At 56.9% G+C, this 17,280-nt stretch overlaps 1 protein-coding gene across 2 annotated transcripts in view; it reads right to left on the bottom strand.

Annotated features, from left to right (window-relative positions):
• The window catches only part of KNDC1 (kinase non-catalytic C-lobe domain containing 1), a 63,970-nt gene extending 47,830 nt beyond the window's left edge, over positions 1-16,140 (bottom strand). For both annotated transcript variants that reach the window (XM_047825418.1, XM_047825417.1), the window contains exons 1-3: positions 16,039-16,140; positions 8,992-9,190; positions 8,376-8,434 (exon numbers count right to left, since the gene is read on the bottom strand). In XM_047825418.1, the coding sequence (XP_047681374.1) occupies positions 8,376-8,434; positions 8,992-9,190; positions 16,039-16,140 (360 nt within the window). The remainder of the gene's footprint in view (positions 1-8,375; positions 8,435-8,991; positions 9,191-16,038) is intronic.
• Positions 16,141-17,280: the final 1,140 nt, after the last annotated feature.

The following is a 17,280-nucleotide window of genomic DNA, read 5'->3' as shown; positions in this document are numbered from 1 at the left end:
TTTTTGGACAAGATGGGCCTGGAGAGCAACATGCAGCGACCTCTGCCTAGTGCCTTTGCCTAGGGAGGTGCTGGAAGGAAAACTAATTTCTCATGCAGAGATACATTTCAGTATGAATCCCATGGAGCATGATCCCACGATGCCCAAGTTATCTCTTTGGGGCTTTTGACTTACAATGTGCTATCCAAATTGTGAGATCACAAATACCATGAAAGCTACAAAATGTATCTGTCTACTCCATGGGAGAATTTGAGGAAATAACCCTTCTTTCTTCCCTTCCCTTCCTATCTATCTATCTATCTATCTATCTATCTATCTAATCTATCTATCTATCATCATCATCTCCTATCTATTCATCAATGATTCATCTATTTATATAATCCTATGTATGTATGTATATACAAAAAATGGATTAAAGACTTAACATAAGACCCCAAGCCATAACATTCCTAGAAGAAAACACAGGGAAGAAGCTCTGAGACATTGGTCTTGGCAACGAGTTTTTGGATGCGACACCAAAGCACAAGCAACAAAAGAAAAAACAAATAAGTGGGATGACAGCAAATAACAAGCTTCTGAAGAGTGAAGGGAACAGTCAACATAATGAAAAGACAACCTACAGAAAGGGAGAAAATATTTGTAAGCCACCTGCCTCATAGGCAGTTCATATCCAAAATATATGAGGAGCTCAGACGAGTCAACAGCAAGGAAACAATCTGATTAAAAAAATGGGCAGAGGGACTGAATGGAGGTTTTCCCAAAGAAGACACCCGGATGGCCGACAGGTGCCTGAGAAGATGCTCACCATCACTCACCATCAGGGAAATGCAAATCAAAACCACACCTGTTAGGATGGCTATTGAGAAGACAAGGGGTGATATGTGTTGGTGTGGATGTGGTGCTGGTGGGAATGCAAACTGGTGCAGCCAATGTGGAAAACAGCACGGCGGTTCCTCAAAAATTAAACACCGGATAACCCTATCATCCAGCCATCCCACTTCTGGGTACATGTCCAAAGGACGTGAAATCAGGCAATCGAAGAGCTGTGTGCACCCCATGCTCACGCAGCTTTGCTTTCAAAAGCCAAGAAGTGGAAGCAGCCTGTCTGTGTTTGGAAGAATCAGCAAAGAAAGGAGCATCATTCAGCCACAGGAAAGGATGGCCCGTGAAGGCATTAGTCTGTGTGAGATAAGTCTGACAGAGGAGGACAAATGCCGGGTGCTCTTACTTCTACGTGGAATCTAAAAAAGCCAGACTCACAGAAACAGAGAGTGGAGTAGAGGTTGCCAAGGGCTGGGGGTGGAGGAAACAGGGAGATGTTGGAGACAGGACCGAAACTCACGCTTATAAGATGTGTAGGTTCCTGGCATCTAATGTGCAGCTTGGTGACTACAGTGAACAACATTGTATTATACACTTGAAGGTTGTTAAGAGAGTAGATGCTAAGTGTTCTCACAACCAAAAAAATGGTAATGACGTGATGGAGGTGTTAGCTAACCCTATTAGTAGCGTGAATCATTTTGCAAGATACAAATGTATTAAGTCATTAGTTTGTACGCAAACTTGCTCAACGTCATACGTCAGTTACGCCTCCCAAAAGCTGGGGCAAACTTAGATGCAGGGATAGGGTCTGTCTCCTCCTTTCTCGCATCCTATTTTCTTACCTTTGGAAAAGCGGTTCACTTTACATTTCTATCCTTCCTGCTATATTTACTCCGGACTTTCTGTAGTTGTTGTTGCTGTTATAAATGAAACATTTTCCATTTCATCTCTAACCAGTAATCACCAATACAAAGAGAAGCTACTTAGTTTTTGGGGATGTATCTTGTTTCCACCTGGCCTCTGAAACCTCTTATTCTGTCATTTTCCACTGAAGCCGCTTAGACTTCAGGCCCACAAACTTGCTCTCTACAGACAAGGCAATCCTGTCCCCTGACCTCACACACCAATCAGCGTTGGCATCCCGCTGCCTGCTTGGGCCCCCATGTACATGGCTGAGCTGCACTGATGACTCCCAAATCCATCCACTCTCCCCATGCCCAAAGCTGGGCCGCTGGGCCTCTACCCCACCTCTCACAGAAGACATTGGAACTCCCAGCCCTGGTCCCCAAGAAGAGGGCAGCCTTCTCTCTCTGCTCACACACTGACCATGGCGATCACACCCCGGGGCCCCTGCCTGGGGTCCCACCCAGCCAGTGTCCAGGGCTTCCTGAAGGGGCCAAACTTAAGTCAAGGGGCTTCAAGGACTCGGGCAGATGCTTGTTTTAGGGACCTTGCTGGTTGCTAATGCTTGGGGTAGAAGGAGAGGCAAACCCTATGAGGCCCTACCTGTAGGACTCCAGCCGGGACTATGAGCTGTGGGGGTGCAGTTCTGCCCACCACCCTCATCACAGCTCTGAGAATAAAACCTGTCTCTGTGCCTGCAAGGCCAGGGTATCTGCTTCTGCCTTTACCACTCCCTATTTCCCTTCAGGAACACTGGCACCCATCTATCCAACCATCTGTCTGTGGTCATCCATCTACCCACCCACACATCCACCCATCCATCCATCCATCCATCCATCCATCCATCCATCCATCTATACATCTATCCATGCATCCACCCACCCACCCACCCAAACATCCATCCATCCACTCATCCATCATTCCATATCTTTTAGTTTGACAATAACTCAGCAAATAAACTTCTTATTGGTTGTTGGATGACGCTGTCCACGACATGCTGGCCAATATCAGCATCTTTGCCACTCAAGCATTTTTGCACATTTCCTTCGGTCTTGGAAGCCCCTCCCAGGTCTCAATCTGGTGAACCCTACTCACCCTTCAGGTTCCAACCTGAATATCACTTTCTCATAGAGTGGCCTCCAGGGACTTTTGACCTGGCTGGGGACCCTGTCATCTCCTTGAAAGGCCCCATTCTCCTCTCTCAGGACCCAGCCCACTGCCTACATCAAGTCTATCCCCTGTGAAAGACCATGACTCCCATGAGGCAGGAGCCCATCTGTTCTGTTCACTGTGAGGCCTGACATACATGTCTGTGGACAAATGGCAGTGGGCAGTAATAGTGGGTGGTGGATGTTGAGGTCATCCTGGCTAGGCTCCACTGGAACCCGAACATACTCAGGGTGATAAGGTCCAGAGAAGACTCCTGTAGCAGTCGGGGGCTTGCCTGGGGCAGGCCTTGAATGTTGGCCATGGGTCATAGTTTTAGCTTTTGGAAACTAGCTCATCTCTGGGGTTTCCTGAGCAAGGGTTGAGATGTTCAGAGGATGGTCCCAGGAGGGCCAGCTTCCATGCATCTTGGGTTTTAGGGAGACTGAAGGGTCAGCCCAGCAGTGGGTGGGTGGTGGGGTAGGGTCACAAGGGGGAATTCAGTATGAGGACTTGAGGACTGCTACCTATCTTTGTCCTCTCTCTGGGGCGGATGTGGGGGCAAGACCAGGCCGGCAGGGGCTGGTGGGCAGAGGCATGAGCTGTGCCAACTAGAGGTCTGGAAGGCGTGCGGTGGGCAAGAGGATGGACTCAGTCTTGACATGGCCAGCAAGTGGTCCAACGGGCTGCACCCGTGCGATAGTGCAGAGACACAGAGGTCAGGGCCAGAGGCGTCTTGGTGTCAACAGCAGCAGTGGCGCTAAGAAAACACATTTGCCACCGTGCTTCCTGTGGCCAGGGGGTTGCCACCCCAGGACGCAGGCAGGAACAGGTGCCTGGGCAGACCTGACGAGCCCACGTGACACGTGCAGTTATTCCTGGGGTCTCCAGATGTGATGCTTAGGGATGTTCTGACAGCCCCAGGAACAGGCACCAGCATGAAGCTAATACAGGAGTAGAACAGAGACCCTGGATTCACAGGGCTGATGGGGGATGCATGGGTCCATGCAAACACTGGGACCAAGGCATCAGTGTACTCTGCAGGCCCCTTTCACGTGTCATGTAAGAAGGATTGTTTGCTCCATGGACGGAAAAACAAAGAAAATCACCCATCGCCCATTGGGAATTAAGATAACTCAGAAAACAAGACTTTTCATTATAGGAAGATTCTAGAGATGTGAAGCATTTAAGACTTGGGAACCCTGCTTGTCACTGTGGACAGGCTGGGTTGTGGACTCTATCATGGACCCACCTGGCCCTGCACCCCATAGGGTGCTGCCATGCTTGTGACATGTGTGTTTCTGTATGTGTATTACACCTCAAAAAAAGGCAGAAAAAACTCAACCCATTCTTGTTGCCAAACAACTCATAGGCTAAAGAAGAAATCCCAGTGGGAATTAAAAGAAATACTTAGAAGTAGAAAATACTACAGATGCTACAAGGCAAAGCTTGCAGGATGCAGCTAAACCCATGTTTTGAGGGAAATTCATAGCCTTGGATATAAATGTTCATATTAGAAAGGAAGATAGGCTGAAGACAGACGAGCTGAGTGTCCAACTTATTTTAGGGAAGGAATACTTACCAAACTCAAAACAAGGAAAAGAGAATGGAAAGTAGAGCAGAATCAGTCGAAAAAGAAAATGAAACCACATCGGGAAAGATCATGTGGTATAAAGTGGGCTCTTTGAAAGAACTAACAAAGTAAAACCCCCCAGTGCGACTGACAAGTGCAAGGGAAGAGAATTTAAATTATCCAGTGTCCCACAGACAGTGCAGGGACTAAGAAGGGACACTGTCTACAACCAAACGCCGATGACTTAAAAAACAATTAAAAATGGGTACATTTCAGAAATATTCAGCTTACCAGAGAGCTGATTCAATGAGAAATACAAAACAGATGGACCCTGTAACTGTTAAAAATTGAGCAGCACTGAAAGAACTTCCTTCAAAGGGAACAGGTGGCCCCATAAGTAAGTGGGACCAGCCCTCCAGGAGCAGTGCGCCCTGTCGTTACATAAACCCCCCCAGGCAGGGGCAGGGGCGCTCGCACAAACTGAGAGGGCCCTGCCCCCAGTACCAGTCGGAAACGGCTCAAAACCCCAGAGTAAGCACCAGCAGATCCAATGCGACAGTGCACCAAGAAGATAAGACAGCTGGCCTGGTTTCTCTAAGCAGGAAAGGATGAATTGACATTAGAAAATAAATGTGTAAGTATTAAAAATCTCAATGATCAGTTCAAAGGGTGCAGAAACATTTTCGTAAAACCTAAGGTACATTCGTGATAGGACATGGCACAGAGGGCAGGCACGTAGCAAACGCCACCCTGGCTTTTCCCCCCAGAATGGGAGAAACAGCACTTTCTGAGCCCCGTGTCCCTGAGGCAGGATGCGGGCCCGCTACACTGTGCTACCTGGCACTTTGCTGCGGCTCCTGTGGGCACAGAGCAGGATGAGAAGGGAGACGTGATGCAAAACCTTTGCACAGGCTGGTGACCTGGTCAGTTAGACAGAAAAGCTAAAGAATCTGTAAGTTATGGGAAATAACGAAAGAGTTTAGCAAGGTGGATGGACATAAGATTGAGATAATAAGTGAATTGCGTTTCCAAAGACTAGCAACAAACAAGCAGAAAAATGCAATGACAAGATGACCCTCAATTTAGAATAGAAGCAGAAAATATCCAGTTCCAGAGCATAAACTAATAAGTGATATTCAAGACTCCTACAGTGAAAAAATGTTACTGAGATCTAAATAAATGAAAAGGAAGAAGGGTTCATGGAGAAGAACTTATAATGACTGAATTCTCCCCAAAGTGATGGACAGATTCAATAGAGGTGTTTTTTTAATGTTTATTTATTTATTTTGAGAGAGAGAGAGAGTGGGGGGGGGTGGTAGAGAGAGAGGGAGAGAGAATCCCAAGCAGGCTCCGTGCTGTCATCACAGAGCCCAACGTGGGGCTTGATCCCACGAACAGCGAGATCGTGACCTGAGCCAAAACCAAGAGTTGGACACCCAACCGACTGAGCCCCCCAGACGCCCTTGATTCAGCAGAGGATTTTGTGGACCCTGACAGCTAATTCTCAGATTGACGTGCAAGAGTGAAGGCTGAGCAGAGTCAGAACACTTGAAAAACAACAGGAGCGGGTGCCCAGCCGGGAGGGCTGGGTCTGGGGCAGGGGCCGGGAGCACGGAGCCGGGAAGCCCACCCTGCTGTCCAGAGCTGGGTGCACAGCCGCTGTGGCCAGCATCGGGGTTGGCAGGTCCAGGAGCGGGTATCCACAGGGAAACGCATGAAACTGGGCCCTTAGCTCAGCTACAGAAAGAAGTCAATTATGTAGAAATTATGAGCACGTCCCTGTTAGACCTTGGGGGTGGCGAGGTTTCTTAAGGTACAACAAGTACTAACAATGAGAGAAAACATGAATAAATTTGACTATATTGAGGCTGAGAGGAGATTACACTAAGGCAGGAGACCTGCAAGGGGCCCCTCCTGGGGCGAACGGTTTTCAGGGTGACTGGGTCATGCTCTTTGCCGCCTCTGTGTCGTGCGGTCCGAGCGCACCCTGGACCCTCCGGGGTACACCCGCGGTGCCATCGCGACAGGCCGCACGCTGCCATGGAAACCACGCTGGCTTCCACAGAGCAGGGCGCCACGGGGCTTGCAGATGTGTGAAACAGCCCCACTCTTCTCACTGTTTTCTTGGGAAAATGCTGCTATTGCTAATAGAAATACGTCCTGTGTGTCAACAGGCAGCGGTTGAATGCTATTTTTAAGTGAATTACTAGGTAACCGCTTCCCACGTCTCAGCCCTGGTCTACACCACGGACCGGTAGGCGTAACCCGCACAAACAGAAGCTCTCTGGCTCTGGCTGCTCTGAGATTTGCAGGGGCGTAAAGGGGTCCCGAGAGCCAGAGAGGCTGAGAGCCGCTCGCTGCCTTAAAGACGGTGTGAAGACAAGTTACAGACGAGACCTTTACGGTCCCGGCAAGACGGTGAGACTCTGAAGAAAAGCACGAGGAGGTGGGCCCGCGGGCGGCCGGAGCGCACGTGTGGCCGCCGCGTCGCTGGGCTCAGGCCCCGGAGGAGCTGCGGCCCGGACCCGCGGAGAAGGCGCAGCGCGGGCGGAGAGGCTCGCTGCTTCACAGGGGTGACAATGACCAGCGCGCGTGGTCCGACGAGTCTTCGCGGAAGTGCGTAAAAGGAAGTTCCAGAGGATGGCACGCATCGCAGCTGATGCTCGTTTTAGAACGTTAAAAACAGCGCGAACGAAACGATACCGCTTTTAGGCACAGAACCGCGAGGGGACACGGAAGGCGTGCAGGAGCCCGGCCGGCGGAGCGGGGGCGGGGGCGGAGGACATCACTACTTTCTGGGCTTTAGTGTCGTGTCCGGTCCGGTTCGAAAGATGCAGTGAAGGGGCGCCCGGGGGGCTCAGTCAGTTCAGCATCTGACTCCAGCTCAGGTCATGACCTCGAAGTCCGTGCGTTCGAGCCCCGCGTCAGGCTCTGTGCTGACACCTCAGAGTCTAGAGCTGCTTCTGATTCTGTGTCTCCCTCTTTCTCTGCCCCTCCCCTGTTCCTTCTTTCTATCTATCTCTCAAAATAAAATAAAATAAAATAAAATAAAATAAAATAAAATAAAATAAAATAAAATAAACATTAAAGATGCAGTGAAAAGGCAGGAGCCTGTGCACAGACCAGGGACGGGAACGGCCACAAACAGAAGGGCACGCGGGCCTGGTGCTGACCCTTCAGGGAAGCCAGGGACCTGACCCACCAGCGACTCGGGCCTGCGTCCTGCTGCCAGCGGAGCTGGGACAAGGGCCTCTCAGCGAGGGGCTGGGTTCCAGCTTATTTTAAAGGAAAATTGAGCATAGGAGGAGCCAATCCTAAAACTCTCGTTTGGGGGTGAAAACGTAACCTAATGTCACTAAGCTAATGTGTTTTCATCTACAGTTTTGAGTTTGTAACTAAACACTTACTTGTTAACAAGTGATTTCGTTTTCTCCACTGTCTTAGGGGCCGGGGCTCTGCAGAAAGCTGGGCTCTCCAGCCCTTCCTTCGTGCCCGACCCGGATCTCCCGCACCTGCACACAGCAGGGCCCCGGGGTCCATTCTAAGGATCGGGGGGCGGGGGGGCCGGGGGGCCTTGGTGATGCTGGCCCACAGCAGCCTGCTGTGGCTGCTGCTCCCGCTGGGGACTGATGCTTCAGAGGCCACGTGTTTCCTCTGGGTGCCACGACCCACCCTCCGCTAATTCTCCCCGAGAAAATGTGACTCCCCGCCAGCCGCCACTGCCAGTTCCAGACGCTTTTAGCAAGTTAAATCTAGTAAATTCGCACTCAGGAGACATACTCTACAGCTGTCATGACAAGCGCACATCCAGACAGCAAGCCATCACCAGAGCTGCCCCATCGGGACCCTGAGTCTGACAAAGGTGGGTGTCCCAAGAAAGCCCCCCGACCCTGCACAGAGGTGCCTCAGCCCCAGCGGCCTGGCCACCCACCTCAAAGGTGTTCCCGGTCACATCGAACTCCGGGGGAACAAAGGCACCCTCGGGGTCATCTGGGGACGGAAGAGAGAAGGCTCTGGTCACACGCCCACAACGCCCAGGGTGAAGAGAGACCCGCCAGCCCGGAGGGAGGCGCGTCGCCTCCTGCTTCCTGGGGGCCGATGGCTCTCTCCCGACCCCCTTCTGTCCCCGCGTCCCTGAGGAAACAGCGGTTGAGAGGGAAAACCTCACTCTTCACTGTTAAGTGTGGGGAAACAGTCCCAAGAGCACAGTGGCGGGGAGGGGAGGCCACGGGAACACTGGAGGCAGATGTCAGGTGGCCTCCTGTGCCCGCTACGATGCCCTCTGCACGTGCACTCCCTGTGGGCCAGCAGGACCGGATGCCTCGGAGCTGGCAGCCCCCAGCTCGTCCCTGCGGGGACCACGTGAACCGTGCACGAGGGCCCTCCCGCCTCCTTCTCCCTCAGCGGTCCTCGGGGCTGGAGATCCCACCAGGGGACCAGGGAGGCCTGGGCTCTGTTGCTCCGGGCCAGCCCAGGCCGCCCGTGTCCACACTGTGCCCCAAAGCTACCTTCCGCGGCCCACCCCTGCCGCCCCGCCCCGGGCTCACCGCTGAGCAGCTCCATGAAGCACACGTTCCCGCTGGTGTTGAAAGCCAGGGTGTCGGGCGTGATGCAGAGGGTCTGGAAGATGGCCGCGTGGGCAACGCTCTTCATGGACAGGCTGCACTCCAGGCACACGGCCCACGCTTCCTGCTCGCTGAGGCCGCTGTCCCGCAGCGACAGGATGTCGGCCAGGGACACGTTCTCCTGCCAAGACAGGCCGCGGCTGAGACGGGTCCGGGGACGGGCCCAGGCCGCCGTAGGGCCCCCTCCCCAGGGAAGGCCCGGCACCCCCACGTCGAGACCGATTCCAGGGAAGCAGACAGCACGCGGCGACGTTTCACTTTACGTCAGAAGCAGGGTTGTAGGCAAAGGCTTTTTAAGGAAAAACAACAAACCCAGAATGTCACCCAGCCCACTGTCCCCTGTGGCCAGAAGCCACAGAGTATTTGGCAAAATGACCAGCATATCATTGGGAACAGGTGTTACTCCTGCGGTCGGGACCTAGTTCTTTGTCCCAGAATTTCTGGCCGCCCCACAGCCCCCTGGCGGAGGCACCCGGCCCACAGGCTCACCACCCGTGGCTCGGTGGGCACGCCGAGGGCTTTCAGGTCGTAAGCAAGACGTGGGCACCGGTGGAGACGAGCCGACGTGTACAAATGCACGGTGTGCGGGAAGCCCGTAGCAGAGCAGGTGCTCCAGGCAGTGCACGGAGGACCCAGGTCAAGGGGCTTTCTCTTGCAGGCCAGACCCCAGGCCTCCCTGTGCTGGGCTCAGCGTTCACATCCGACTAGACTCCGCTGTGACTACGTCACCAGCACGCACACACGCACTCCGAATGTATGCACGTCGGACACCTGCACGCTGTCAGACATGCACACACCTCCCTTGTGCACGCACGCACGTGGGTTTACACCAACATGTGCACTCACATGCACACATGCAAATCACACATGTACCAACACGCTCATAAAATGAGTTGATGTGTCCTCAGTGGTCAGGCATATGCCACACAGTCTCACACACGCTCAGATACCCATACTTTCACTTAAATGCACACTTGTGCAATCCCGAGTCACACACCCCCACACACATTCACACATACGCTATACACACCCTCACACGTGCACAACATACCTGTATGCACACACTCAGACCCATACGTGCACCCTGAGCGTGCACACACACACTGCCACACGTCAGACACCTTGGATCTCGAGGCCCTAATCTGGCCTGCTGTTCAATGCCCTAGTCACCTCTGTGCGTCTGTGGGACTGTGTTCCACTGGCCCTCGGGAGGGAGGAGCTCAGGGAGCCAGGCTGGGAGCTGGAGCCTGCGGGAAGCATGTGTGTGGGGTCAGGAGAGGAGGTGGAGGGTGGGGGAGATGGTGTAGAAGAGAGACGGAGCCCCCTCCTTCTCCAGCCTCAGCTGGCCACCCCTCCCAGCATACCGGAGTGTTCTCCCCGTGTGGCCAAGCCCTCCAGGCCTGGAAAGTCTCCTAGCTCCTGCCCTTGAATTTCCCCCATTTGTATTGCAAGGAATCCCCACAACCACAGACAAAGGGGACAAAGAGCTTAAGCCAAGAAAGAGAAAGAGAAAGAAGGAAAGAAAGAAAGACAGAAAAAAAGAAAGAAAGAAAGAAAAAGAATAAAGGAAAGAAGGAAGGAAAGAAAAACAAAAAAGAAAGAGAAAGGGGGAAAGAAAGAGAAAGAAAGAAAGAAAGAAAGAAAAAGAAGGAAAGAAAGAAAGGAAGGAAGAAAGAAGAAAGAAAAATCAGGGACTGGCCCCCATGGGCACCTTGGCCAAACCTCTGGGGTTCAGCAGTGTGGGTGACAGGAGGGGACCCGGGCCTGGGCTGCCTGTGCCCACGTGAGTTGGCACATCCCACCATCTGCTTCCTCCTCAGAGCTCAGCACAGGCCTCCACGTCACTCCCCGGGCCCTTCCAGCTCTTTCTGTGGGGTAGATGGATGAGGGAAGGGCAGCCAGCCCATCGGAAGCTGGTTCAAGAAGACGGGGCCACGGGGTTCACCCACATCCAACTCAGAGCTGCCAGCCAGGTTCCAGAAATGCGTGCAGCCCTGTGATGAAGGTGGTCTGGGAGTTTTCAAAGGAGAACGAGGGCACAAAGCAGAGCACAGGATTAGACTCGGGCGTGGAGGAGGCTGGCAAACCGGAAAATCTGAATTTCCCAGCCTCTGAGGTCCACGGATGAAAGGTCTGTCTGATCTGGCTCAGTCTAGGGCCCTCGCTGCAGCACGTGGGCTCCCCAGGACGCAGGAGAGCCCAGTGATGCTCGTGGGGCCTCATTAAAGAGGCGTCTTGGCAGTGTGTACGTGCACACACAGCACACACGCGTGCACACGCACATGCACGCGACCACACAAGTAGACACACGCTAACCAACAACCCAAAGCCTGGGTTTACGCTCCTGAGGAGAACGAAGCCCACAGTGCGAGCGTGAGCCGGTCCCCACCGCAGGCACCTTGTTGACGCTGTGCTCGCGGTGTCTGCACAGGCTGCAGGCACCAGCTTGCGCGGGTGTTGACTGAATGTGCCGCCGGGAGAAGGGAGCCCAGGTCGGGTGCTCCCCGGGGGCATCTCACGGCCCAGAGCCTGACTTCCTGTTCGGGTCGAGGGCCCCCCGCCCAGCTGGAAGATGCCCCGTGAGCGGGGAGGCCCCTAACCCCCAGTGCCTGTTCACGGTGGGAGCATCTAAACGGTGGGGGGCGGATTCTCTGTGCGACTTTACGGGGTGGATTCCGTGGGTCATTGCTTCCGGCACACGGCGGAAGCTGCCACTCGCGGACAAGATGCCCTCAGCCCCTCCAAAGCCCAGCTGTTGCAACGGGAAGGCACGATTCAGCTGACACACGGTTCCAGGGCGGGGCTGAGATGTGCCGCTGGTTCCGATACACCAGAACGGTGGCGGGGGGGGGGTCACCAAGTGCTGGGGGACCCTGACCCATGGCCTCCCTGGTCACCTGTCCTCTGGGGCCTGCCACCCACCCTTCCGTTCCGCCTGCTCCGGCCCTGGCTGTTGGAATGACCCTCCCTTGCCTGAATCCACGGCCCAAGGAGGGCAGAAGGGCTGAGGCTTGGCTAATGGGCCGGGCAGGGGTGAGAGACGGGGAAGCCCGTGCCAGCCGCTCTGCTCCCTCAGCGCACGTCCCCACCAGCCCCCCAGCCACCTTGACAGACAAGAGCCACGTGGGCGTCCTGCACGTCTGTGCCCATCTCCAGGTCCTGTGGGCTCTGAGCCTTGCTGCCAGGTGGGCCCGGATCCGGATACCACGGGCCCCAGGGCAGGACTCGCGGCTCCACTGGCCGCGGCAACGTTTCAGAAGGAGGTGACGGGCTGGGAACAGAAACACCGGCCGCAGCTCCCATTGATGCCTGTCTGTAGTCCCCCGTCCAGCGCAGCCACAGACCCGCACCCGTGAGGGTCTGTGACAGGCCGGAGGGTTCGTGGCCTCCCACACCGCAGCTGTCCCCTGCCATTGCCAGCGTGACCTGACCTTGTCGCTGCTGGGCAGCCTCTGGTGGCTCTACCTCTCGGGTACAGACCCAGACTTCAGCGCAGGCCCAGAGGTTCTTCAAAACCCAGTAGAGCCCACAGGGCCTGGAACCCCACCCCTCACTGTTGGCCAGCAAGGTGCTGCCTCGGCTGTGAGCAGGCCTGTGAGCTGTCCTTCCCTAGCGATTGTGCAGACACAAACCCTGTCTTGTCCAGGCTGGGAGGAGGAGTGCTCCTCAGGGAGGCTGGTCCCCAGGGAAGCCCCTCGCCAGCCACAGGGCAGGGCTGGGTTCCCACCTGACCACCCTTGTCTGGTTATAGCAAAGTGGGTCCATCCAGGAGCTTCTGTGCCTCGAAGACCCCCCCACCCCATCAGAGATAACCCTGTGAGTCGGGGTTATGTGGGGACCCACAGGGACCGTGGATGGTTATTGTCCATTTCAAACATACTCTCGTATGTTACTTTTCTCAACCCTGGAGCATCGTGATGGGAACCCCCAACAGAAACCCAAATCATTGCTGAGGACACTTGTGGACAATCTCGGGGCCTGCTGGCAGCTTGGAGGAAGCCGGGGAGGTCTGCATAGTACCCCGTTGGGGGTGCTTGCCCTAAAGCACCCCCCTCCAACTCCGGACTGTCACCCAGCACGAAGCTCTCCTCACCTCCCCAGTCGCCTGCTGCTCTGTGTCGTCTGGGTGGGGTCATCACGTGGACCCGGAGGGCCCAGTGGGAATATCTGTTTCTTCACAGGGCACCCACAGCCGTGGGTGCCTCCAGGCAGCACAGGCTGCCCCCCACCCACCTTCACATCCCTGGGCCCAGCCTGGCGCCCAGTGCATGGATGCTGGGGAGATGCTCACAGAACCCGGAAGGGATAGGAAAGCCCCCTACACCGCAGGGAAGTCTAGAAACCTGGAGATGCCCTGCCCCGGTGCCAACTTCACCTCCAAGTCTGCCCTGTCCTTGTCCCCTGGAGGCTCCTGAAGGCGACATCACCTGCCTCCAGAAGGCCTGGCATCTGCCCCTCCGGCAGCCGCTGCTCTGCCTGGTCCCTCATCCTGACCTTTGCTGCGACCAGTGCAGCGGGACAGGTGGGGTGACAGCCCCCAGGGCCTCAGGCCCGCTCACCACGGGCCTGGGTGGTTTGCAGCTGAGAGAACCCTCCGGGGCACACACCCAGAGTGGAAGCGCTGGGACACTGCCACCAGCAAGGGGTCTGCCACCATGCCTGTCCCTGCTGACGTGGCCACCGTACAGTCTTTCAGTTCTTGCCATCTAGCCCTCGCGGACAGGTGTTCACAGCGGTGTATTCTGCGTTCCTTGATATTGATGAAGCCAAACATTTTTCATGTGTTCACTGGCCATTTGGATTTTCCTTGGGGTTACAACCAGGGAAGGACATTCCCTGGGGCTCGTGGGGAGTCCTGGCCTGTCGTGCAGTCTGCTGTTATAATCAGCTATAAAAATGGTAATTCCCATGTCTTGTGCAGTCTGTCCATGTCCTGGGTCTGGCACCCGCCACCCCTCCATGGGTGAGAAGATGCCCGTGTCTTCTCTGTCCTGGCTCTTTCCGGGGTTTCCGTCAGTATGGGTGATGTTGCAGTCTGGCTACCCCCTCACCTTACACGGGATGGCTTTTCAGGTGCAACCTGACGCCATAATGTTAGCAGGTGCAGTCACACGACTCTGATGGGGACTGAAACCCTTCAACACCAACCGAGTTGAATGTATGCAGGAAGCATAAAGTCTGGGTCAGGTGTGTTCACAGGCCCAGGACATCGGTCTGGCTCCAAGGCTTGAGCTGGACAGGCCTCCTATTTTACGGGAGCATGCCCAAAGACAGTGCCTGTCTCCCCCAAAAGGTGAAAGAAGTTTGAAGGGCTCATCTGAGCTTTCCCAACGGATGCCAGCTTTCCCAGTGGCATCCCACTTCATCTGGAGGCCTCGGTCACAGGACGATGGGAACCCCGCAGCCGTATGCCCTGTGCACAGCTAGGGGGCTGCTCCAACCCAGAGGGGCACCAGGGAACCCTCCAACCCAGCGAAGGCAGCAGGGCCACGGGGATACAGACCGTGGGCGGGGATCCGGCTCTGGCTCTGAATCCCGGCTCTGCTGTTGTTTGTTTGGTCGTGCCACAGGGCACGAAGGAGGCCCTAAGAGGATGGGGTCGCTGATGCAAAGAGCCACGTTCTCCATCTGCTTTGGATGGTGACTTAGGAGGTGAGTCTTCTAACAGACACACTGAAACGTGTCCTCTGGGGGAGATTTTGAAGGCTGTGGGCTGGGCGCACCCTTTCTTTTTGCATCAAAGCCATGGAAATGCCCAGAGGTTTATTTATTCTCTAGCTTTCCCTCTCTGCAGCCTTGTCTCTCACCAAATCCAGGCCACCATGGCGGGGGGGGGGGGCACACCAACCCTCGGGTCCGGCCTCAGTGGCTCTTGGCAGGCCAGCCACGGGGTTCCCACGGCAGGCTCAGCTCCCCAGAAGGACAGGGCCACCATGTCATGAACCCTGCCCTTAACAGCCAGCCTTCTTGCAAAAGTGTGTGTGGGGGGATGGCAGGCAGAAGGCAGAGGGCCCTAGGGGCTGTGGCTAGGTCCTTAGGAACCCCCTTATCTGCTCTAGGAGGGTGGTGGCCGTGTCTAACTCTTGGCTACCAGTCTCGCCCACGTGGGCACTGGAGGGTCCTCATCAGCAACATGCCGGTTACAGCCCGTTCTGTGGATGGTTGCATGATGCCAGGATCCCTCCACAGTGAGCATAGAAGCCCAGGGATTGGGGCATCTGCCTGCTTGGAGGCTTGGAAGGCCCTCCTTTGCCAAGACCCCAGAGCCTTGGGTCTTCCTGGGAGTGGCTGCCTTCTCGGGGGGCCACCTATCACATGGAGGGACCCGGCTTGTTGATTTGGCCCCAGGCCTCAGCCTGCGGGTGCCGTGGGGAAGCAAGAAGTGCAGGCAAATTGGTTCTGTGGGCACCTGTCCAGTTAATGACCAGAAGCTCTATGTGGCAGAGACTGCTGGTCCCTCTGAGCCTTGGGAGGGGGGATGCTTCGGGACTCCGGATGCTGGGCGGAGGCCTCTGCTGTTCTGTGTGCAGGCAGCAGCCCTCAGTCCCGGGGGCTCCCCCGCCCCCCCACCCAGCTCCTGAGCAGGCCCGCCTGATTGCGCTCTGCTGGCCAGTGCCTCCCACTGACCTCCTAGGGTGCCGGCAGGGAGGAGGACAGTGCTCCACACCCTCCCGCTCACGACGCCCCACCCCACACTCATCCATCCAACGTTTATAATCAGGAGCCCCCACCCTCACCGCGGAAGGACCCAACTTCTTCAGTGACCACCCACCCACTGCTGTCCTGTGGGGCTGACATTCCAAGGGTCCTGTCCTCTCAAAGCGAAAATGTTAAGGCTGACGGGGCGTTGCTGAGAGCGGCCTCCAAGACCTGGGCCAGGGGCAGGGGTCCTGGGAGCGGGGGCACCCTCCCTCGGACTCTCCCTAGGAGCAGGTGGGGGGAGGCGGGGCCCACCGCGCCCGGGCTCACCTCGTCCTCCGGCAGAGTGGGGAGCGGCTCGAAGTCGTAGCCCGCTAGGTCCTTGCCGTCCTCCTCGTACAAATCCGCCACGGCCGCGTCCATGGCCTGCATCGTGCGGGCGCGCGGGGGGCGCCTCGGACTCGGCCAGCGCTGGGGCCTCGCGCTCCGGCCCGCGCCCCTGCCCCGCCGCGCCCGTCCGGCCTGGGCCTTCCCGCGGGCCCTGCGCCCGGCTCCGCGCGCGGCCGGGCTCGGGCTCCGGTTTGGACTCCGGCTCCGCGCGCGGCCGGGCTCGGGCTCCGGTTTGGACTCCGGCTCCGCGCGCGGCCGGGCTCGGGCTTCGGTTTGGACTCCGGCTCCGGCTCCGGCTACGCGCGCCCAGCCGCCATGGCAACGCGCCCGCCCCCCGCGGCCCCGCCCTCGGCGCGCCGCCCGCGCGCCTGCCGCAGTGTCACCCGAGCGGGGGACGGGGTGTCCGGGAGGAACCGGGGGGCCCGGCACTCGCCAGGCCGGGCTCACTTTGGCGGGCGCTTGGGCGCGACTGGGGTCTGCGCGCTCTCGGGGACTCTGTTCCTCGGGGACGCTGGCTGCTTCTGCAGCTGCACGGAGCCGGCGGCCTGTGCGCGGCCGGCACCGTTTGGGGCGGGGCCTCTCGTGTGGCCGGCGTCCTCAGCGACGCCACCGCAGGCTGCTGCCTGGGTCTGCGCCCACCTGGGGCCCCGAGGTCGAGGGCCGTGGCCCACTCCCAGGAGGGTTCTGGGTGGGACGTGGACCCTCCGTCCGCCCCCCCCCCCTTTCCTCCCCCCGCCGCCCAGGGGCGCGGCTGCCGCAGTCCCCGCTGGGGGTGGCGGCTGCGGAGGCGCGCGGTTGTTGGGGGGGGGGGAGGGGAGACAGAAGTGAGGGGGCAGGAGATCCGGCGGGGGCCCGTCTGGGCAGCTTGGGGTCTGGCCTTGCCTCCTCGCTTGAGTGAGGGTCTCCTGGATGCTTGTGCGGACGCAGGATTACAGCTTCATCCACACCTTCCCAGCCAGCCTGGGGGCGTAAGAGACGCCACACAGCCCCTCCCCACAATTTGGCGGTCCTGCTGCCTCCTGATTAACCCCTCCGTCGCCCCATTTGTGGTCCAGTGGCTGGACTTTGCGCAGCACCGGGGTGAGCCTTGCCCCAATCTGGGGCCTGTGGTTGGCGAACAGCCCGGCAAAGGGCCAGACAGCACCCCCTACCACCTTTTCCACGGGAGGGTGGGTGGCAGTC

This window comes from Prionailurus viverrinus, chromosome D2 (assembly GCF_022837055.1).
Source record: "Prionailurus viverrinus isolate Anna chromosome D2, UM_Priviv_1.0, whole genome shotgun sequence".
In the NCBI taxonomy this organism is placed as follows: Eukaryota; Metazoa; Chordata; class Mammalia; order Carnivora; family Felidae; genus Prionailurus; species Prionailurus viverrinus.
This window is presented reverse-complemented; position numbering and strand designations above follow the sequence as displayed.